The sequence below is a fragment of the Lissotriton helveticus genome, chromosome 4_1 (genome assembly GCF_964261635.1).
Source record: "Lissotriton helveticus chromosome 4_1, aLisHel1.1, whole genome shotgun sequence".
Classification (NCBI taxonomy): domain Eukaryota; kingdom Metazoa; phylum Chordata; class Amphibia; order Caudata; family Salamandridae; genus Lissotriton; species Lissotriton helveticus.
The window spans coordinates 327,961,044-327,977,144 of NC_136063.1; the positions used below are offsets into that span (position 1 = coordinate 327,961,044).

Consider the following 16,101-nt stretch of genomic DNA (forward strand, 5'->3'; position numbering starts at 1 on the left):
ACCTCACAGCTGAGCATATTCCTCTATAGTCATCAAGCCTCCATATGTTCTCTGTCTCAATTCTACTTCCATCCTTAAGTCCCGCCTACAGACAGATCTAGTAAATAATACACCTCCTCTAATAAGATTCATAGATTAAAAAAATACATACATAGAGGTGCGTGGGTCAGACCACTTCCTCCCCTGGACAGCTCAAGCGCTCTTAAAGTTTTTTGTCCAAAACATCATCCTGCCTAGAGAAATGGGCGAGGCCTCTTCCGCCATTGGCCGTCTTGCACTGAGAGTGATTGCATTTTTCCTAATCACAACTAGCTTAAAGGTGTACTTCAGCGCCAGGGCTGCTTTCTTTACACTATTATTCCTTTTCAATTGTTTGAGTCATACTTGTGTGTTTAAACTATGAACTCAGTTTACAGTATTTTCGAAGCTTCTGTTACCTTTTGTTTACATCTGTAAGTTACATTTTCCTGTGATGTGCATTAACATTATAGAGTGTTACACCTCCATCCTAGGACCAGCACTTTCCTATAACATTTACATACAATGGTTATTAATGTATTGCAAACATTTCTCTGTCATGTACAGGTGGGGCATGTTTTCTTTTTCTTTTTTCTTTTTGTACTACACGCTTACAATACAACTTTTAAACCAGTGGGCAATTCCAGGTGTACGTTTTGTTGTGTTAGGTGCAGTTTATTTGTGTATTTTTTCTAAGCAGTGCGTGTCTTTCAAGCCACCTTATTGTCGGGGGACTGAAAGCAGGCCGGTGGATTATGCAATTTAAGAGTCAGAAATGCACAGGGGACTCAATTAATGATGAGTTCTGCCGGAAGTCAGTGATACGGTCTTATTTCAAGGTTGATATTAAAGCTCTAGATGAGGACTACCTAAGATACCTAGACACATCTGTCGCTTGTAGTGGGAGACTATAATGCCCTTGACTGTAAAACCACTCAGAGGAAGGTAAGATTGAATAGAGGGGCATGGCACGCTGTGGGGCCAGTTCCTTGGAAGATGCCGAGTGGGGCAAGTCACTCTTCCAGTCAGGCTGACATTTCAGTAGGCCTTTTTCCAGTCAGACGTGTTTGGAATGGAGCTCCTTTGTGAGCAGCCTTGGATGTGAAGGCACTCTCTAACATGTTGTATCTGGATGGGCAGGTAGTCTTTTGGCTTGATGAGATCCACCACAAGTCCATAGAAAGATTGATACTGACGTACCGACAGTCTAGCTGTATAGTGACGTGTGTATGAGGCTGTTAAGTCGGAAGGAAATATAAGGCAACATACCGCTGTGTATAGTACAGTTGACGGATGCTGCTGTAGTGGCTCTTAACCATCTACTTTGCTTTTGTCGTCTCTGTCCTGCCACAGAATGCCGCTTTTGTGTTGTCTGTAGGGGTTGAGGACACAATGGAGAAGGGCCAAGGTGGGGGTGCACTATCAGTATTCCTTTGGGCAGTTGCATCTCTGGGAGGAGGGCTTAAGGCACTGCCGTATACTTTAACTAGTACATTGAAGAAGCCAGAGGTGGGAGGAAGAGTGCACTTTGCATCATCTGGTCTGTGGAGATCTGATGGCGGAAGGGGATTGCAGATGGTGTATGTTAACGTAGGAGGCCAGTAAGTTCATGACATTGCTGTGACTCTGCAGCATGCAGTTCAACATGATCCTACACCTTGTACTGTGCACTGTTTGAATGTTATCCTGTGTGTTATGGAGCTAGCTGATTGTAGCAGACAAGATGATGCTGTGAGTTAGCCACTTGATTCTAGCCCCTGCAGTGATGTGCTGATCGCGACATCAAATCATGCCAAGGCAAGCTCGGCCTTAAGTTATAAGGGATTGGTAATCTGACTGCAGCAAAAAGGATAATAGTAACACCTGTTGCTTACTGCTCTTGGAAACGGCATATGGGTGGATTGAAAGGCCGGTTAGAAGCAAGTTATTTTAAAGATCTTAGTATAGCTCTTTTTATACCAAAGGATGAGGGATGAATTAATGCTCAAACTAGGTCCCTCTAGTCGTCTTTAGAGTCTAGTGCATAGGATGTCTAGATGATTTTTAGGAAGGCCGGATTCATTTTGGTTGTCCCAACTAGGGGTGGTTGTTTCGCCCTCTGTTAAAAAATACTCTGGGCACATCCGCTGATGTAGGGGAGGTTGTGCTTGTCCCTCTGAGGGAAGATGACATGAAGATGGCATGAACACTTTTCCTTGGAATGAACTGGAGGTCCACATTATCGGTTTATGTTGGCGTTTTGCGCATGACTTGCAATGTATCGAGGGTATGTTTGTGTTTAATTGCTTTCTGTGCATGGTCTTGGATGACTTAAGTTGAGGACTAGCAACCATGTAGCTCAATGATGGGGAAAACTGCAATGGAGCAACATTCTCGGGAAAACAAGTGCAACTCGGTGCCGTTTCACGTCTTATTCCCACAGTGTGAACATGTTATTTGGCCGATATTGAATACTCCTTGTTGATTGATTTTTCTGCATCTCACAAATATGGCATTTCTCATCCGAGACAAAGAAGTGGACTCGACCCCGTGTTGTGATTTCCGTCTCTGGGTTTTCCAGGCTCTGATCATGCTCTCGTCTTCCCTCTCTAGTTCAGTACCAGATGGAAATGATGCGGAGTCTGCGCCACGTGAACATAGACCACCTTCACGTCGGCTGGTACCAGTCCACGTACTACGGCTCCTTCGTCAGCCGCGCGCTCCTGGACTCCCAGTTCAGCTACCAGCATGCAATCGAGGAGTCTGTCGTCCTTATTTATGGTAAGTGCTGCGCCAACGCCATGTCTTGCTTGGGACTCTTCCCTTTTCCAGTGTTTTAATGTTTTGTGCAGCCTAGGGTGCGCGCGCAGCCTGGCAATCTTTTCCAAGTAAATACCGACCCTGTGTCTGCAGCAGCCTCCGCAGCAGCTCCGTCTAGACAGGGTTTCCTTCGCTCTGTTTATTTTTCTTGCTATCGCAGCCCTGATGTGTACCTTCTGGAATGCCAGAGTAGCTGCTTCAGTTTTATTCGCCGCCCCCCCCCCCCCCTGCGTGGAAGGCTGTGGAACTGCACCAGATGTTTAACAAACCTCGATTGCTGAAGTGTCTGGCTCTGTACGTGACTGACCAATCATAATATCATTTACCACGTTTTTTTTTAAATCTGACAGGAGCACACAAAACCTGGGCTGTTTCTTTGCACAAAGATTTTTTTCTTCTCAACCGATTTAATGGTGTTTCCTCTAGCTCTCTAGACCAGATGTTCTGCTGTGTATTGGAACCCTTAGGCAATTTAACAGCATTATAGTCCTTCCTCCCCAAACAGTCAGTTTGCCATATCTGGCAGGGCTGCATATAGTTTCCAGCTGAGAGGTAAATGTAACGTCCCCAGTATCTGTCAGAAAAAATACTAATGAATACAATCAATCTTGTGAGCTGCCCCAAAATTGTTTCAGTGTGTTAACAATTGGATTACAGTGCAGAGCAAGTTGTTACAGTATACTCGTAGTGGCTGGAAACATTAGGTCATCGGGGTGAGTTTTCCCCTTGTTAGTCGGTCTTTGTTTTTATTTTGTCACCGTTCACTTGAATGCTTCCTCTTCAGCTGTTCAGGTCAGAGTATTGACTTTTCTTACATACTAACCTGCTGGAAAGTCCGAAGTATAACAATTCTCCTAAGCCTTTCGCATTCAGTATCAAATTATTCTGCACAAACTCTTATCATTCACGTGATCGTCTATTTACTTTTGTTAAGTAGAACTATTAGTACCATAGCGGATTACCAACAGTTCATCGGCTTTAGAATTCTAAAAACATTTTAAGTATTTCGATTTTTGGGGGGGATTTTGTTTACTTAAGTATTTGGCTTTCCATTGTATTCTATCTGAACAGCAGTGTGAGCCTTCTTGGCGAACCCCGAAACAAGCTGAGATCACTGATGCAAATCATAATTTTTAACAATGAAGTCATGTGTCCTGGGGCTTTACCTTACTATTATACCCAAAACTATGCACCAAGTGCATCCGTTTAGTAATAATTGACACTCTGGTTAGTGGAGTAGTCCAAAGCGAACTCAATGAGTTGCTGGGGGTAGAGGCTCCCGTAAATAGCGCCAGTTAATAAATCATTGTCTAGCCTGTGCTTTTACTTTAAAAGCAGACGTACTTTAGCCACTGGCAATAGCTAAATACTACACACGTAAAGTAGAGATGAGAAATAATCTACTCAATTAACACTGAGATTCAGTATGGTTGTGTAGTTAATGACAGGATTCTAAATGGAACACAGTATTCTAGGGCAGAATCACATTCAATTACCCGAAGGTCTGGTGAAGTGCATTCTCCTTTAATTCCCACCAGGGCTGGTGATACATATTTAATAAGACTGGTCAAATCTGAGTTACCCTAATGTTACGCTTAAGGATGAGCAGCAACACTCTACTCTTGCGATGCCTCCTCAATGGTGCCGTAGTGCTCAAACACACACCTCCAATTAAAGAGTCAAAGGGCTGCATAGGCTGCGGCTGCATTCATCTGTGTTGGTCAAGAGAAGAACGGTCTCCTTTGTTGTCTTGTTCAGGCCCAAAACTCAAAACTGTTACCCATACTAATGAAGAACCACCATAGGTCGCAGAAGTGATCTTCGAGGATGTCAAACTGCCAAACGTGGATGAAGTCTTGATCAACGCAGAGATGGTAACAGCTTTTTTACTTTCTAGTGATGAAATTGTCAATAACAGTTGCAAATATGTGGAGAGTAAAGCCATGCAGCTGATTCTTCTGGTCGTTTTGTCCTATGTAGTCACTTCGTTAATTTCTGGTAGGCATCGGTCATCCTAACTAAAGAGAAGGCAAGTGCTGTCATGCAAGAACAAGTATAGGTAGCAAGTCGCCTTGCTCCCGGACATGCTGCATGGGTATAGGGGAGTCCGAGTTGAAGGCCTCACCACACAGACTGGCTGTGCGGATCCTTTCCTGTGCTGCAACTCTCCAGTTCCTCCTTCTAAGCTCCTCAAGACCCTCCTCTTCTAGACAGTCCCGCCTTCGTGCAGGGTTATCTCCAGCACACCTCTCCAGCAGTCACTGGGATCCTTCCTTCAAAGTAATTCAATGTAGCTTTCCTGGCAGAATTCAGAACGCCCAGGTTCTTGGACCAGGTGAAGGGGAGTTGTCTGCGACCATCATCCCTGGATTCCGGATCTTCCATGGTCCCCACTTGTGTGAAACCCTGTCCCTTGTCAATTAAAAATAGCAACGCAATGATTGGGGGGTTCTGGTCCATACGTACACCAAGTTTGCAGGATTTTATAGTCTTGAGGTCCAGTTCTTGGATCACATTAAGATAGTTCCTGTCTTTTCCATATTCCTCACAGCTGCTAAAGCTACTGGCTTTATCCTGCAGTGTTATTAACAGCGACCTTTGAACTATCTTTTAGGGCAACCCAAACATTATTTTACAAAGGAGGGAAGAGTCTTCCCTACTCAGCTAGCTCTCAGGCTAATAGGTGTAATGCTTCTGGGGAAGAATTGAGCTGGAATGTTGTAACTACTGTTCCTACTCTGCAAGGGGACTCTCTATCCTATCCCACTGCTCCCAGAGTTTGGTTTACTAGAATGGACCTTGGGAATGCTTTGAGGGAGCCCTGCATTTCACTTTGATGTTTGCAATGCTCGTTCCATCCTCCATCTTGTGTACTACTCATACAGGAGATTGAAAACTGATTTCTTGGTTACAACAGTAAAGCATAGCACCCATCTACCTTTCTCTTCCTAGTGCAAATACTTAGGTAAATATACATGCGCTGTATGAAGCTGGCTCTGTATATGGTATTACCATTGAGTTATACCATGCGCAGAGTCAAGGGCTTGCCCAAAAGTGTACAGGGTTCGATGTAAAACCCAAAGTGCTCTATTAATGGTAGTGTGGGCGAGCAGTCTAAGGCCTAACACAGAGGAGTGAAAGACATTTATTGCACAACAGTTATTAATAATGGGCACACAACTCAAGAAGGAGATCCAAACCAATTTTAGAAAAGTATACTTTGTTTGTACTTTATTTTAAGACCAAGACTTGCGCAATAAGTTAAGTAAGTTTTTAAGGAAAAATACTTTACACTTTGAAAAATCAACACTTGGAAAGTTTTCAGCACAGTTCAATGTTATCCTGTGGGAAAACAATATAGCAGTTAAACAGGAAGTAATGCACTTACAATCACAGTTTTCCAGACCAAAAGTCAGCAAAAGTCATCATGGGCCAAGGGCCAGGGAGCACCAAAACTGCGCCACCAGGGACGCAGAGGGGGCCGGATGCAAAGGTCAAATCGGAGTTCGACCCAATGCTTTTCAATGACTCCAGGCGGTGCCTGGAGCCACACTATATGCAGGTAAATAGATCAGTTACAGGGCCCAAGCTGTGGGGGGTAGGTTAAGCGCAGGGGGGCCCACAAAGCAGCACCAAACATACATCACCAGCGGTACAGAATAGGCCATGTGCAGGGTGCAATTTCAACATCTGGTGCTCAGTTTTTATCAATGGGGATTCTTCTTTTGGAGCAAACGCTGCAGGCGTGGCACCAGAGGCTGCAGGAGGGAGACCAGCGATGGCAGAGGTAAGCAGGGATGTAGGGGGTTGTACGTGTACAGTCTGTTCCGCTCACCGTTGCATAGTCATCATTGTGCCCTGGACACCCCCAATTTTTTCTGAGAGGTACTGGTTGTAACTCACCCTGACCACCTTGGGCTCTGCCTAACCAGGGCCAGTGCTATGCTGAAAAGACACTTAGAATACAGTGAAACCACTCACATACACTAGGGTACACTAGTGGATAGGGTACCCCTATGTTTGGCATGACCTCCTATAAGTTTTATATTCCTTGGGTTTAGAGAAATTGCACATTTCACTCCCCACATCATAGTAAAGTGCTTCCCAAAATCGACTTTTTTGCTACGAGCACTGTGGAGTGAGGATCTGCAATATTTTTACATATTCAGAACCCCTAAAGTTCCCCCTAGGTATCCTAGGGGTGTGGGGTCCAATAGATATAGGCAGGGTCCTTCTATTATTTATTTATTGATGCGTTTTTATATAGCGCGGACTTTACCCGAAGGTGTCAGAGCGCTTCACAATAGGAACAGAACTGATACATGAGAACATTACAAGTGAGCAAAATACAAAAGCAAACGTTACATTAAATGACGCAAAAATGACAATCGTGAGCCAACAAAATACAAGAGGTAGCAAACTGTGCATTACAAAAGTGACAATCGTGAGCCATCAAAATACAAGAGGTAGCAAACGGTACATTACAGGAGGAAAAAGTGACGTGTGCAGGTTACAAAAGCGTACAAAATAAACATAGAGGTATAATACTGTAATATATGGAGGACACTCAAGCACAAGAACAAACGTTACGTAGGCACTGGTGGCCATTCTAATAGGTTTTATAAGCCCTGATGTTGGAAAAATTGCCCATGCCATTTTTCCCATTGCAAATCCCCAGCCACCTAGGTTAACATGGCAAGAAGTTATTAAATAACTAATGTCAAGGATGTCATAAAAATATAATTGAAGGACTTCCTAGAATGGTATTGATAAATCCAATAATATGCTATTGAATTTATCCTATAATGTACAGACAAGAAGTTATAAGACTTTCTTGTCTGTAAGCCAAAATTCAGCCTTCCAGTGGTCTGTCCTCATTGGTCAGAGTGAAGTGGATTAGCCAGGCTGCTTTGATTAGGTGATAAGTAGCCCGTGGGGTTATTGAGCCATTCTGGAAGGACCGAGTTCTGCTACATAGGAATGCCAGAGCGGGGGGGAGGGGTCGTAAACAAAAATCTTCAATAGAAGGAGGAGACAGGCAGGAGAAGCCAGTTTCATTTACACCCCTACTATTTGAATCCAGCAGATGGCAGGATTAACCCCTTCAGTGCTAATGACAAGGGTAACTCGTCATGGAGTTTCCATTGATTTCAATGGAAATTACATGAAGAAGAGCAAATACCCTTAGCATCCAAGTGGTTAAGGAAGGAATGAGTAGATGCAAGGGTGATGGACAATGTGTTGATGAACCATCCTGAAGGCTGGCTTAGCCAGCTCTTCTCTCTCTGCTGAAAACTCAGCCATGTTGAATTTTGGAAAACTTGTGCTCTCTGGGAGACTATAGTGCCACCCTTTCGAGGATATGGTCATACTCTGGGGTGTTGCCCTGCACCTCATTGGACAGGAGTGCCCTTCTAATTGACCTAGAGAACTTGGAATAAGTATCTGAAAGGAGCAGAGCCTCATAGCTCTGCTGCTTGAAACTGAGAGAAGAAGGATTTCCAAGCTGGAAACTTGATTTGCACCATCAGGCCATGCATTGGGACTGACTGCGCCTGCTGCATTATCTGGAACTACAGCCCTTTGGATGTACCTTGCTTCAAGGGTAATAAAGAGCAGACGCCAAGCGGAACATTTGATTTGCACCATCAGGCCCTGCATTCTGATTGCGCCTGCTGCATTATCTGGATCTACAGCCCTTTGGATACACCTTCTTTTAAGAGGAATAAAGAACGGCTCCCTGCAAGCTACAGGTTAACAGAGGTCACCTCCAGTAATTCCACCAAGAGTCCCAGTGGACTTTTAAGGGTGTTGTCCAGGTGCATTGTGGGATTTGTGGTCGCAACCTTTTAAGGGCCATTTTGGAGATTCCAGACCCTTGAATTGTGTTTTGGACACTTTGGACCCCAAGAGGAACTTCAGGAAGCAGCTCCAGAAGTTTGGGAAACTTTTGTGAAAAAGCTCCAGAAGGTGACCGGACTCTTGCAGAAAGGCAATCCGACAAACCCTCACTGAATCCGGCCTGGTGGAAGAGTAAGTTACAAGACAACTGGTGAGAAATCCTCCAGAAAAGTTTGTAAGTGTGAAGGTAAAATCTTGACTGGGGCCTCTTGCTTAGCGTATCTGACCCGGGCTCCATCGCAGTTGGCCTCAAATCAAACTTTGACTTTGTCCTGGTCAGGCGCACCCAAATGTCCAGAAGTGCCACTATTTGTTTCTTAGTATCAAAAAGTGTTTAATCTTTAAAAATCTATATTTCTGGGTCCCTACAGGGAGTTTGTTTTTCCGTTTTGGTGTCATTTTAAAGATACAAATATTTCCTAGTTTTATAAACTGGTGTTGGATTTTTATTGTATGTTGTGTCTTAATTATTTACTGAATAGTTAAAAAAAAATGCTTTACATACCTGTCTCCGAAGTTAAGCCTGCCCGCTCACAGCCAAGCTACCAAGGGTTGAGCATGGGAATAATTTTCTGAGACCTATTCTGAATCCTGGACGGTTAATGGCCCAATTGCCAGTGGCGCAGATGCTTATGTGCCACTACTAATGACCCACTTTCCAACACTCAAGGCCCAGGAGCCTTGGGTGCAGGTATCTCTTTCGACATTGGAGTCTTCTTACCAGAGCCAGTTGCGCGAGTGGGGTATGGGGGTCTCTGGATTCACAATGCAGGTGCCGCCGTGGTGATCAAGAGAGGTCAGCCAGCGCTGAACGCAATGTCAGGATCGCCGGGGAGACTTCACAGGAGGTCACTGGCTGCAAGACTGGCGAAGGTTCGCAGAAGCTGGAGACAGGCCGGTAGGGCTGGGCCCAAGGTAGTAGTCATCTTCAGTCTTCTCTGCTGGGTCATTTTCTTGCTTCTTAGGTCATCGCAGATCTCGCTTCTAGGTCTGGGGGAGCCACCTAAATACTACATTTAGGAGGTGTATTAGGGTAGTAGTAGGTAGGGCCAATGGGCATCTTACCTGGAGCTGACTGCACCCACTATTCTGCCACCCTACTGGGGAGAGGGGGCATACACCTAGCCCTGATTGGAGGATTCCCCTCATCTTCTAGATGGAGGAGACTGAAAAGTGTGCTTAACTTTGCTTCCTCCACCTGAGGGGAGGAGTTTGCGAAGGTGGGCACACCTAGTTTTTCTGAGTTTTCCCGCCGGTTTTCCCTGCCAAAGTGGCTGCAATCTGCTTCTGGCAGCTGATGTTCGGGGTCGCATTACAAGGCGGCAGGCCTTTGAAACTTACCCTTTGAGCACTGGCCCATCCTGGGGGAGGAGATGTGGCAATTCTGCCCAGGATGTGCATTCTGGTACCCAGAGAGCTGAGGCTCTCCACCCAGGGGTCCAGAATCATGTCTGTGTGTGGCAGACTGCCTGTAGCCAGTCAGTGCATACCAGGGTCGGTAGGTTTTCAGGGGACACCTCTGAGGTGCCCTCGGAGTACATGGTTTAATAAATCTCACACTGGCATCAGTGTGGATTTATTACAAGAAGCTGTTTAGTACCAAACACACCTGGGTTCAGTGAAGCCATCATGGTGCAGTGGAATCAGAGTTGTCATGTTTCCAGCCCATGATCTGTCTATGGCTTCCCTGGCACTTACAGTATTAAGGAATTGACCCTAATTCTGTGAGGGCATATCTGCATTAGCCAAACCTGTGAAATAGTGCCTTAGGGCTAGTAAGGCCTGCTAGAGGGGTGGCTTACCTATCTTAGGCAGTGCTTGTTTGCAAGATACACAGGCAGTGTGGCAGTTCAACTTGGTCATTTTTCTACCTCACAGGGGCATGCAAGCTGCAGGTGCAGTGACATGGTCCTAGTGAGGGGGTCCCAGGGACCGTCTTCAGCCTTCAGGCACTAGATAACCAGGGTACCACTTACCAGGGACATACATGGGAGCAGAAGTACCAACTGAGGACATGTTTTTAGGGAAGGAACAATGGTACTGGGAACCTGGACAGCATGGACCCAGTGCTTTACAGCCAAAATTGCACCAAAAGCCAGGCAAAAAGTGTGTGTGTGTGTGGGGGGGGGGGGGATACTGCTATAGAACTCCTTTTTCTCACACGCACCTTCCATATTCGCTGGATAAAACAAAGTGTCTGGTGGCCAGAGACTGAGAGATTATTTAATCATTAGAATCCAGAGGCATCACTCTCAGTGGAGGCAACAGGGAAAAAAGCCTGTGCTACAGATATGATATTGTGCCGCTACCACTGTCAGTTTTCCACATCCCAGTGAAATTCTATTTTCCATCAGAAAAGGGCATGCATGTGGTTTGCCCTCTGAGACCACAGGGGCTACCTACTGGTTGCGCCCTATGTTATAGTGGGCCTTCAGCGTACATAAAAAGATTGTCGCTATGTGGAATTAGGATGAGGTGTCCATGCTTATTTGAATAATGCTTGGGAACCTTTTCCATCCAACAGCAGTCTGATATTGCTACTGTATATGATTTGTGTCTCTTTGGAATGCTCTTCTTTTCTAGGCCTAATAAGATTAGAGAGGCCAGTCTAAATCGGGTGCACACAATTAATCACCAGATTTAGGTTTTCTAAATCTTTCAAAATGAAGGTAATTTATGTCACAAACCTAGGATTTCATTTGGTGCTAAAATCACAAATCTCATAGGATTGCAATTTATGTTGATTTGAGTAAGGCAATATACCGGTCAGTAGGTCCAAGAAATTCAGATTGTGGAGGACAATAAATTACCTGCCATCTGGCTACTGGAGATCACTCATTTAGTCTACTCCTCAGTGTACCGCAAAGATTTACTTGCCTCCAGCCAAACCCTTTAAATGGGATGCTTATCTCTTCTTTGTAATAGTTAATATATTGTAGAAACGTACTCTCCAAAACACATCAGGTTCCTCCACTGTTTTGTCTTAAAGATTGATGAGCAATGCAAAAATAATAGATGAGGGACGGAATGCTGAAAATATCAAGCATTCACCCCCAGTCACAGATCTGGGTTAAATCTATTGTTTTTTTCCCTCTTACTGTTCCCAAGAATAACGAGACCACTAAGGCAATGGGTCTTAGCAGTTCAGCTATCCTTTTCAAGAAGAGATTACTCCCAGGAAGAGAACACCCACACGTGGAGGTTTACAACCTTCTACTTTGCACGCCAACTTCACACCACAAACAAGCACAGAAAAAGCACACCGTTCAGGTCTCGCCAATAACCTAGTTGTTACTTCCTTTAGAAGGACCAATGGGGTGGTTGAAGCTTCTTCTGGTCCACAGCTCTACTCTGGAATGGTTTGACCTCTGAACTTAAAACTGCTTCATCCTTACCTGTATTTAGAAAATCCTTGAAAACCTGGCTTTTTGTGCAAAACAAGGAACCCAGTACCATACTCATTGTCCCGTCGTACAGTTGCAAGACGCCTCCGGGCGTAAGTTTGCACCTAATGCATTTTTTTCATTCATTCACACCAACACACTGGCAGTATTCTTCACCGGCGGTACATTTCTCCATCAAGACAAACCTTTCGCGTGAAAGCAGAGGAGGAGGAACAGCTCCACTGGTTTCTGCACCTGCCAGCAAGTGACCTACAAAGTGGGGCCCTCCTACACAACACACTTGCAAGAGGCTGGATCAGAGGTTTCACAGAGGACTGGAAGAAAATCACCTCTGACAAATGCATATTGAATATAATCCAGCACGGTCATTCCATAGAACTATTCAGAACAGCTGCCTCTTCAACAAGAGGTAACAGACTTTATTCAAAAAGGTAACACAGGTATGATCAAGGGAAAAGAACTAAGGAGTCTACTCTGTGTACAAACAAGACACTCAGACCCACATTAGATTATGGGTACTGAACAGATTTAAGAACACAAACATTCAAGATGTCAGCTGGTTGAAATTGGGTCTCTTGTTGGCATAGGTAGTCAGGGTAAGCTACATACACACAAAAAGATCACTTGTGCTCACCCTCTGGTAGCTTGGCACAGAGAAGTCTGGCTTATCTAAAGAAGCAATGTGTAAAGTATTTGTGCAACAGACACACATTGTGATGCAATGAAAACACCACAAAAATACTCCACACAGGTGTAGAAATATAGGGAATAATTTGATGCATGAAGCAAGACCAGAACGACAAAAATCCAATAAGTAGAACAGGAGTTATGAATTTTTAAAGAATAAATCAAAAGGTAGTGCTTGGAAGTCAATAGCCATATGGGGTTCTGGCCGACTCTGAATGAGGGCTGGTCCCGCTACAGGACTCAAGCAGGTCCCCCTGATAAAGTACCTTCGATGGAGCAAGCATCAGCGTCGAAGACTCGATGCGTCTGTTTCAGTTCACGCAGTCAGGTCGATGCTTCATCATTGAGCCTTGCCGGGATGTCCTCAGATCGGCACTCTGTTGGCATCGAAGGGCACTGCGTGGGTTCCTATCAGCGTAAAGTCGTCACTGCATCGTTTTTTTAAATTAAACAAAACGGTTGCAGAACCCACTTCCAAGGCCCAGGGCTGCATTGGCACCTCGGGCAGTGTAGGACTCACAGAGTTGTAGGAAGTCTTTGATGGCCCTGAGACGTCAGAAATAAGGGACAAGACAGCAAGCCCTTGGAGTTACTCCGGGTTCAAGTGAGATGGCTTCAGTCCTTGTCCTCAGCAGGGCAGAAATCATCAGGGCAGCTCAGCAAAGCAGAAAGCAGCCCCTTCAGAGAAGCAGTCAGGCAAAGTGGCAATCCTTACAGCACATCAGTCTTTACTTCTGGCAGACCTCTTCACAGGCCCAGTAGTGTACTGCCTTGGTAGGGTCAGAGCCCCAGAACTTGTACCCAGTTGTGCCTTTGAAGTGGGCGGGTGACTTTAGAGCAAGCCCTTTAAGTGCACAGCTTCCCCGATCTTCCCAGCCCTGTCTGCCAGGCTATTGGAGGGGGTGGGGCGGAAGGGTAAAATGTTTCAGCAGAGTACACACACACTATTAGAGCAGAAAAGAAAATGCCTTCCATTCTTTCAAGGCTGATATTCCCTACACTTTGGAGGGAAGAAAAAGGCCGCTGCCATGGCCTGTTCTTGAACCAAGAGGTCCCATTGACTTCCCCCAGTGACCACCTGCTCTCTTCTGTGTCATCTCAGGAAATTCCCCCATGTTGCTGTGGTTTTCCACTGTAATTTGACCAAGATACGCACTGATCTTTGTGGACTTTTAGTGGTAAAGAATGTCTATTTTCTAAAAGATCAGATAGTCTTTGCCCTCCTGTGTACTCTAGCCCCAGTCTACATCTTAGGAATTTCTACAGGAGGTAGAGGGACATCTCATTATAAAAGCAAGAGTTACTGGTCCCTCTCCCAGAAAGGAGGCATAGCTAATAATCTCACTACACATTATTTATTCTCCTCAACAATCTGAATTTCTTGCACATACTGACCGGGATAACCCCTTCCTCAAATCAATACAAAATGCAGTCTGTTGAGATTTATGAATTCAGCACCAAATGAAATCCTAGATTTGACATATAAATTACCTTAATGACATTACATCCTTTAAAGCAAAAAGTACAGGCTATTTTTCTACCTTTTAGACCTCTTCTGGTTTTAATCAGTTCATCTTCTACTAAAGTGAACATGCAAATCTGAACTTTATTGCAACAGCTGCTCTAAATGGCCAGCTACATTCAGTGGCTTTACAGAATGCTTTCTTCTGTATTGCAGTTCTGCAGGAAGTTTTTGATGACAACTTCTAACTGCAGGTTCCTCACCTCCTCCTTGGCACTCCAACTTCAGAGAGCATGTGCAGGCAGAGCAGATTTAGAGTCTGGTCCCAGGGCACCCTGATTTCTGGACCGTCGAACATCTTAGCAAGTGAAACCCTTACGAGGGATCAGTCTGAGCAGTTTCAGCACTTTACTGACTCTTTGTGGCACTCTTTAGAGCCCCCAGAGATTTACCCTTGCCTCCAGTTAGACTCTCACCCTCACTGCACTGTGTGCCCCTTGTACCCATCAGGTTCTGCACCAACTCCAGTGCTCACTTAGGATATATAGCTTATTGTGCAAACCGATTCGAATGTAAACCACCCACAGACACTACTGAAGTTGCACTTGGGGTGCAACCTCTTGGGAACACTTCTGATCCTGATACCTTGTCCTGACTACACGTCAGGCCCCAGACTTTACGTAAATGTTTTAGCACAGATTCTGAGAACGACAACTATGATGACTGAGACAATTACATTCCCCGAAATGAAGAATACAACTGGTAGGAAGAGATTCAAGAGGCCAGTGGGCTTGAAACTTCCCCGTGATACTGGCCTTTTGTCTCCCCCTCGGTTCTGCTACAGAGGGAAAGCTCCTCTTTTACTGTAGTGATATGAAGGGCCACTGAGGTGTTAGACCTACAGTTGCCAACCATGGACGTGAAAACTAACATATGAATGGAACTTCTGCAACCTGGTCAGGCTCCCACTGAGCTACTGTTGCCGTATAATAAGGTACTTACCGACAGCCTTCTGGAGTCCTGAGCTAAGCCCGAGTAAGAGCATTCCTTACTAGACTGATTATTCATCACCATCATCCTGCATCTGGTGATCCTGCCTTCCTAACCAAGCACTCAACCCCGCAAAGTCTGGTTGTACAATTGTCCACCAGTTGGGTCAACCCAGCAGCCTTCCTTACAACTCCCCAAACCAGGAGTTCAAAACAATAGACATTTGACCAGATCAGTCAGTCAGAAAATATTTTATTCGGTTAATTTAAAAACCATAAAAGCATGCTGTACAAAAATTTGGATTATTAAAACAGTGATTCACAGCAGAGGTTTCAAACATTAAGTGAATATCAAGATCAGTTAATTACATTTTTAAGAATCCTCAGGTCCATTTTCATTTCATATACAATTTTTAAAATTAATTGACAAAATCATTTTCTCCTCCAGGAGCCTTGCTCTGAGACCGGTCAATGCTGGTTACCTCTTCTGCTGTTACTCCCATGCTCTTTTGTATACAGTTGCTTCAATTTGCCTGCTGTCCTGGAAGGCCTTTTGCCTCTATTGCACAATCTAGTCAAGACTCAGAACTGGACACAACTGATTGTCTGGGACATGCCATGGGTACCAGTGTGTCCTTTCAGCGCCATGCCTGGATGCAGTCCACTGGCTTCTCTGGGGACGGGTAGGCATTTTTAATGGATATGACTGTGGATGGATCTCGCCTTTTTGGTGACAAAGAGGATTCCGCCTTGGAGCATTTAAAAAAGAACAGAGCCATGGTAAGTTTTGCAGCGTGAATCTTTCTGGATTCACTATGCTGTGCATATTCCGCAATCTGGT

At 44.9% G+C, this 16,101-nt stretch overlaps 1 protein-coding gene across 1 annotated transcript in view; it reads left to right on the forward strand.

Moving 5' to 3' along the window:
• EIF3H (eukaryotic translation initiation factor 3 subunit H) overlaps positions 1-16,101 on the forward strand; it is a 386,817-nt gene that overhangs the window by 214,737 nt on the left and 155,979 nt on the right. Inside the window, exon 3 of the mRNA XM_078686862.1 lies at positions 2,611-2,778. Within this exon, the coding sequence (XP_078542988.1) occupies positions 2,611-2,778 (168 nt within the window). The remainder of the gene's footprint in view (positions 1-2,610; positions 2,779-16,101) is intronic.